The sequence below is a fragment of the Pygoscelis adeliae genome, unplaced genomic scaffold (genome assembly GCF_000699105.1).
Source record: "Pygoscelis adeliae isolate BGI_AS28 unplaced genomic scaffold, ASM69910v1 Scaffold13, whole genome shotgun sequence".
NCBI classification, from domain to species: domain Eukaryota; kingdom Metazoa; phylum Chordata; class Aves; order Sphenisciformes; family Spheniscidae; genus Pygoscelis; species Pygoscelis adeliae.
Window position 1 is genome coordinate 1,451,905 of NW_008824499.1, and position 7,743 is coordinate 1,459,647.

A 7,743-nucleotide genomic window follows, 5' to 3' on the forward strand; every position below is an offset into this window, starting at 1 on the left:
TTCTCCCTCACTGGTGCCTTAAAGACGATTTTGGATGTCTTCTTGTAGCCCTCCTTCAGCGACATCAGGATGGGATCTGAGCGGGGCAGAGCGTGGGAGAGGGTCAGGGGGGGCTGCGGCCCCATCCCACTGCCCGGCCATTTTCGGGGCTCCAAGCCACCCACCCAGCGCGGTGCCAGTGGCTTTACCTCTGTTCACCCCACTCAGCCATTCATCCGGCGTGAGGGCTGGCTCCAAACCTGGAGTCATTGGGTAAATGTCCTCTTGGTACGTTTCTGACTAAAAACACAGGGAGAGAAAAGCAACCGCCTCCGTGACTCTGCTCACAATTTTAACTACACCTTGCAACGTGCTGCAAATGGTTGCGCTCACTCCGTTGGCATGCAGCAATGCAGCCACCCAAGTCATCTGGGGAAGTAATAAACTAGTGTTTGCACCATTAAGTTAGATGAGAAACGCCAGTGCTGACTGCTCAGGGCACACGCAGCGAATCTGGGAAATGCTGGCCAGCCACCGGCAGCAGAGCAAAGGGGCTGGAGGAGGATGAGCGGCTGCTGAGCTGTGGCAGAGCCCAGGACCAGCTCCTCTGGCAGACCGGCGGCTGCTTTGCTTCCAGTTGCAGATGGTGCTGGGAAGGCAAATGCCAAACCCTTCTCCAGCTCTGAGATATATTTTACCAGAAACAGCCCCCAAACCTCAGGCGAGACAAGGCCCTTGTTCCCTGTCGCAATGGACCAAGCTGATTTTGCACAAAACAATTACATCAAGGCCAGGAGCAATGCAGAGATGCATTTCTTTGGGTAAAAACACCCTGGGAATCCCATGCTTGGGAAGTGTAATGACTGGGAGGTCTGACTGGTGCAAAGAGACACAGTTGTCGGACTGGTCAGCAGAGCAGTGCAAGCAGGGGCATCTCCATCACACCAGACCTGCTTTGGACACCCCCGGCTGCCGCTCGCCCCCACCAGCCTGTCCCCGCACCCCGGGGTGCAGTGAGGGACTCACCCTCCTCGGCACGATCATCGAGATGGGTTCGATCAGCCCCTTGAGGGTGACGAGCTTGTAGAAACGAAAGACCTCGCAGGCCGACACGTCCAGCCCATGCTTTGGCATCACCCCTGCGGAGGAGGCGCAGATAATAACCCCTGGGTGCTGCAAACCCCAGGCAGCCGGCTGGGACCCATCCGCCTCCCCGGTACGGAGGACCCCAAAAGGTCCTTGCTCTCCATCAGGAGACCCAGGTCTTTCCTGAATTAATCCCTGCTATCACCCTGGGGACCTGGGGCACAGACCTGGGCCACACCAGGGGCGTTTGCAGGGACAATGGGAAAGGGATGAGCAGCTTTTATTCAGGACAATTTTATTAGGCCAACAAGGCAGATATCCTACTGGTTTAAGTGGGCATGGTGGTGTTGGGTTGACAGTTGGACTCAATGATCTTAGAGGTCTTTTCCAACCTTAATGATTCTACGATTCTATGACAAATTACAGGAATCACTGACTGATGTCCCCTGATAAAGCTGTGGCATGTGTGACAGCAAGAAGGGTGTCACTGGGCGTGCGCCTGCCCAGGACCCAGCCCCAGCCTGGCTGCATCACCGCAGGAAGAACAGCACAACAACGTGAACACCGCCCTGCAAGTGCTGCAGCCCCGCGCTGATGCTCCAGAGCCGGCACAGCGCCCACCAAACCCGTGCCAAACCCATTTACAGGCGGCATTTAATTAAGCACCTTCCATCATCTACCTTTTGCATGTTCAGAGCAGAAGGTCAGCAGCAGAGCCATCCTTACCCAGTCCTTTTTGCGGGGCCGGGGAGCGAAACTCCATGAGATAACTCAAGTAGGGCTTTTCCGAGCCTATCTCGTAGTACCGAATGTTGCCGTCGCCCTGGAGGGAGTGCAGGGAAGAGGGACGGTTTACTGGTTTGGCAAACATGAGGTTGAATAAAAGCCATGATAACAACCCTCAGCACCCCGTCCTCGGGAAATGCTGGGGGGAAAACAGGCTGGGGCCACTGCAGCATCGTGCATCACCCCACGGGATGCTGCCCGCTCATGCAACAGTGGCAGGCACGTCTCCAAACTAGGGCTTCATGGCCAAAGAGCTGCATAACACTTTGCTGAGGGCTCAGTACAGCCCTGTTCCCTGTCTGGCTCTTCTCTCCCACACCGTTTGCTGGGGAGAGGCCCCTTCACCTCTCCGGGAGATGCTGCAGCCCCCACAGCTGCGGGATGCGAATCGCAGCCCATACCTTGCCAGCCAAGTACAGCATGTGAGTGTCGGCGTCGTAGAAAGGGAAGAGGAGACCCGACAGCCCATCGATCTCCTCCTCTATCAGGGGCATGGACAGGTCTTCCTGCGCAAGAGGAAAAAGCACTTTATTAACCAAGATGTCCCAATGCTCGTGCTGAGCAGGGTCCCGGTGGGGATGGAGCGGGGGTCCCAGCACCCACCTGGTCCCAGAGGGCGATCTGCCGTGTGTTCCAGCGCGACACCCCCGTCGTCAGCAGCCGCTTCGTGCTGCCCAGGAAGACCACCCGATTGACGCGGTGGTTCTTGCAGCTGGCCTCCTGCAAGACAGGAGCGTGCTTGCCGGCAGCCCCCCGACCCGGCCCTTGCCCCAGGAAAGCCCCTTCCTTGGCAGCTACCCCAACCTGCCACCCCCCCAATGCCTCTCCTGCCTCATCCTGGTGAAACGCCGGCTCCGTGCTGGTGGCGTGGCACCCAGTATGGAGGTACCGTGATTCAGCGCCTGTCCCCTGTGCAAAATGAAAATGCCTATCATCTCCCTTAATATTAGATATCAGCTTTACTGAGAAACCACCATCTTCCTCAAAAGTGTGGCTCTTTCTGGAACTTTCTGCACCCCCCCCAATTTCTACTATTTTCCACAAATCCTTAATTTAGAAAAGAATAAAAGCCTCCAACTCCTGTGCTTGGGATGAGGCCGAGCCCTCCCCATCACCTCCACCTAATTAAAACAACCAGTCCCTCCCCACAGCAGAGAATTGCAGACCCCGAGACATGCAAAACATCACGAGTATGTAGAATACCTTGCAATTGTTTTTACATGTGTCAGTAGGATTCCTCCCCAAGATCTTATTTCTAACCCCACCATCCCATGCAGCACGCAGCACCCTGGCACAAGCACCGCACCTGCAGGACCCTGCCGGAGCGCGGCTCCACGACCCGCAGCTTCTTGTCCTTGCAGGTGGTGGCCAGAAGGCTGCCGTCAGTGTTGAAGGACATGCATAGGATGACGTCCGTGTGGCAATCGATCATCTTCACTGGCTCCCCGATGTCCAGGTTCCAGATGAGGACCTGCGGGAAGCAGGCAGGCTGCCTTGGCGTCTCCACTCCTGGTGACCTCCCCCACCTGTCCTGCAACCTCCATGTCTGCTTTGGGCATCTTAATATCTCCTATTTTGGCTGAAATCGCCCCCTCATCACCTACAGATTCCCTTCCCTCCTCCCAGGGCTGCCCTGCAGCTGCTGCTTATGCAAAATTAAAATAGTCCTTATGAGCGGGTGCAAGACCTTTGCATGAGGGAAGGTACTGTCTGCCGCACGACATGGCGGGTCATTTTCTTCCAGCCAGCAGGATCCTGCCCTGGCTGCACGCAGGTGGCTCCCACCCGTGCCACGAGCAGGGAAAGCCTTTGCAAGGGCAGCCCCAGGCAGCGGCCGAGCGCAAGGAGTGGGGCTGGGCAGGGCTCACCTTATAGTCGTAGCCGGCGCTGAAGAGGATGTTGTTGGTGGTGGGGTGCCACTCGACGAGGCCAACGCGCCGGCTGTGCCCATACAGCTCCAGGACGGCCTCTGTCATGTTCCTCTTCAGGCCGCCCTCGGGGATCTCCCAGATCCGCACCTGCGGGAGGGAGCAGACATCGGGATGGATTTGGGAGCCCCGGAAGGACCCTGACACCCATCCAGAGGGGGCTCTGAGCTGCTGAATCCCTGTAGTGCCCCGACGCCAGCAGCCTCATCCTTCAACCTAGTGCCTGTCCCAGGGGTCGATCCAGTCCCCTGCAAGGGCAGGGGGGGAGCACGGGGAGTCCGTCCCATCAGACCAACAAGCACCGGGGGAAAGGGTAGCCCAAAAAAAGGCAGCGGTTTCACCCCTGGGCTGTGGGTGCCGAGGAAAAGGACCTGATGAAGCTGATGCAGCGCTCCCGGGGCAGCAGGGCCAGGGCAGCGACACACCACCCCAGTGAGCCTCGCTAGTAGCTGCCACCGGCCCAGCAGGGAGAACCTGGGTTAAAAACAAGCCAGAACAGCCTCTGCAGAGAAGGTGCTTGCTGAACAAAAGGAGGCGATGCACTGGGACAGAATAAGGCTTCTATAGCATCTCCTCTTCAATTAAACAGCTCCAGATAATGCTATCAAAGAGCAGTTATAGAAGCTTTCATCTCCATGGCAGGTCACCGGTATGAAGCCGAAGTGACACGTCGCATTTATCTAACCCCCTCGGTCTGCTCCGTGCCCAAGCAGTGAGACCCGAGGTCCTGCCAGCCCTGCGGCTTCCCGGAGCCACCCAAAACCTGGCAGTGTTTGGTAGTGCGTATATGTCCATGTGGTTCAGATGAAGAGAAGAAACGACCAAGCTTTGCACTCTCATCTGCTTCCCACAGCAGGCTGCCTTGGCCAGCGCGCCCGTCCTTCCCAGAGCCTTCATCTCATCCCCGCTCTAATATCAGTTGCAGACACATCACAACACCTTTAAGTAACACCCATTAAAAAAGCCAAACTGTATCGAATGCAGCACACAGCCCGTGCAGGTTCCCTTTTGCCTCCTCTGCCAGCATCTCAAAAGATGAGCTTGCCTTTGGGCAGACGCAGTAGCCGGGGCTGTGCTGCCCCAATGAGCATTGCTGAGTTGAAATAAAGCTTTTCCAAAACATAGGGAATATCTGGGAGGCTGCTGCCCAGGGAGGACTGATCCTGCTGCCCTTTCGGTCGCTCCTCCCTCTCTTCACCAGCACCCCCAAGGGTCGCCCCATCCAGCCAGGGGCTGAGCTACAGCCGGGGGCAGGGGGGGCAAAAGTTAATTTGCAATATTGCAGTGAAAAATCTGCATAGAGATGTACGGACGGAGCGGTGAGTTTTCTGCCTGAACTTGCACATTTGGAGGTGGAAGACACTGCTCTTTGGGTTGCATGATGTGCAGAGAAAACAGCATTATGAGAGAGACACAGTTAAGAGGCTGGTTTGGCTCGGAGGGACGATTCTGAGAGCATCAGCGGTTTTCAAACAAGACACAACACAAGGAACAAGCAACACAACCCTGATCACCGGGTGTTGAAGGAACCGGTTATGAAAGCGGCGGGTTACGAAACGGCTGTTACCAAACCTCCGGCTGCGCCTCGCTCCGGCGATCTGCATCCACGAGGGCTCCGAGCGAGCTCTGCACGCTGGAGAGGCGCCTGCTGCACGCTCGCTGCTCAGGGAGTGCATCGTCAAACCCAGGGACACACACACAGGGAAACCTTCGTGTGCTCAGCTGCGATGCCCAGGCTCCCAGCATCGTCAGGGTCTGCTCAGCTAGGAGCTACCTCTCGCCTTTCGCTGTGCAGGGAGACTAATGGGCGGTTATTAAATGTGTCCTGCACCACAGGGTCCTGCATCCATGCTCAGCTAGGAAGCATCGCTGGGGCTCTGCAGCATGGCATCACCTCTGCAGTCTGCTCCTAACGGAGTTGCATCATTCCTCGTGTCTTGCAAAAAAAGGGGGTGAGTGCCAGGGACAGGCTATTTTAGGCAGGTTTCCCCATTACCACGGTCACTATGACCTGAAAATAGATGTGTCAGAACTGGCTGCAGTACTAATGCCGTTCTGGTGCCAGTATAGTCATAGCTGGAGCTAACCCAAAACTCAAGCACTGGGTTTCACAACCTCGTCCCATCTTGGGATGGAAACGATGCTTTTGGAAAATTATCATCAAAAAAACCAGAGGAACAGCCCTAGAAGCTCCTCTCTCCACCCTCCTCCCATGACACCAGGGAGAGCAGCCGGGGTGGGACGCAGCCTGTAAAACCAGAGGCTCCCTCTCCCAATCCATCCCAAGAAACCATCTTGATAAAATTTTCCCTGAAACGCGCCTTTCCACAAAGAGATGTATCCTGCAAACAAGACACCGTGCTGCAAAATCCCCCCTCTAGCTCTGCATGCCACATCAGTTCACTGCGCCTGAGTGCACAGAGAGCCCCAGCACAAGGAAAATGCAGAGCCTGAAACACCTATGGAGATTGGGCAATTCCCCTCTAATCTTTCCACTTGTTTTGTCTTGCCCTTTAAAATCTCCTTCCCAAAAAGCCTTCACAGCATTTCAGCAGCTTGCAGCACCATGGCAGGGCCCAGGAATTCGAGGATTAGCCCTGCCGCTAATTGTCTGATGAGGACAAATAATGAATTAACGACCCCAGCACCCCACAGGAGAGCATCAGGTGAGGACAGATGCCGTTATCCAAGTGGGGACAGATAGGTACGGACGGATACAGGTTTGATAGCGAGGGAGTAATTACAGCAGGGGTTTCAAGCATAGCAATAACCTGGGTGGGCTGTGAGGGTCATCCCTCTCCAGCGAGGCAGTGTCTAACCATGGCCGTTAATATGGAGTCCTGCCAAGCCCTAAAATCCTCATCATCCCCTTGGAGAGGATTAACCCGTAGCAATGCCCCGGGGACAAGCCTGCACACATTGTCCTCTCTGCATAGGGCATGATGGAGGAAAGACATGAGTCTGGAGCAGGACCGGCCGGCTGCATCACCATGCTCCCCCTAGGCTAGCGGTGCCCATGGCAGGTCCTCTGTGTCTCCCACGGCAGTGGTGTCCCCAGCCTGGGACTGACGGTGCCCCTGGCTGACAAATATCATGCAAATACTCTGTTTTCTGCAGCTCAGACTCCACAAGGACCTGAGCATCCTCCCTCTTTGATGTCCTGAACCTCGTTAAACCTCCTGGGAGCGAGCGGAGAGAGCCCGAAGGTGCAGGACCTGTCCATAAGCAACACCCCGGGTGTGGGGTGGCCCTGGGAGCCACAGGCACAGCCAGCTGCAGGGCTGCTCCCCTCCAACTCATCCCCATCGGGGGGAAACTCCCCGCACCAGACAGCCTCAGGGGCAATTAACTTAATTTCCCAGGTTTAACGATGGCTCATGAAGTCTTCCCAGTATCCTCCCCCCCTCCCAGCACCTCCTATTCCCCAGCAACTGTATATAAAATGTTATAATTTAAAGTGGGAGACAGCTCACCATGATTCATGGCCATGATCTGATTTTTTTTCCTCACTCAATATCTTCCTTGACAAGCTTTCAGCTAATAAAAAATGCCAATATACTGAGCTGCAGGAGAGGATGAGACATTAGGTGATAATACAGTGAAACGCTAAGGATCAGGCGAGGCAGACTTGTAACTGGTTAAAAACTGGATCACCCCAAACCCCGGCTTCTGCCGTGCAGAATGGGCAATAGTTTCTGATCATCTCCCTTGTACAAAGGCTTTTTTTCCTTTATGATACAGCCTTTGGGATGGACTTGTTTGTGTCCAGAAAATAAAACGGAGGAGGATGCAAATAACAGCTATGTAAAGATAACCTGATTCATTATCCCCCAGCCCGCAAAACTGCCTTTTGCTCATATCACTTGATGGATCAGGCCACGAGAGCAGTTGCAGCCCCCGTGGTCCCTGATAGCAAGAAGGATTAATAATAGCACTGCTGTTGGGCTTGGGAAAAAAAAAAAAA

The 7,743-nt window shown here is 55.2% G+C and overlaps 1 protein-coding gene across 1 annotated transcript in view; it reads right to left on the reverse strand.

Moving 5' to 3' along the window:
* Nucleotides 1-7,743, reverse strand: part of CORO2B (coronin, actin binding protein, 2B) — a 21,945-nt gene that overhangs the window by 708 nt on the left and 13,494 nt on the right. The window contains 9 exon segments of the mRNA XM_009321442.1: nucleotides 1-2; nucleotides 4-76; nucleotides 189-279; nucleotides 1,006-1,118; nucleotides 1,792-1,888; nucleotides 2,253-2,357; nucleotides 2,455-2,571; nucleotides 3,158-3,322; nucleotides 3,720-3,869. The exon segment at nucleotides 1-2 is cut by the window's left edge and continues 53 nt beyond it. Coding sequence (XP_009319717.1) covers nucleotides 1-2; nucleotides 4-76; nucleotides 189-279; nucleotides 1,006-1,118; nucleotides 1,792-1,888; nucleotides 2,253-2,357; nucleotides 2,455-2,571; nucleotides 3,158-3,322; nucleotides 3,720-3,869 — 913 coding nt within the window.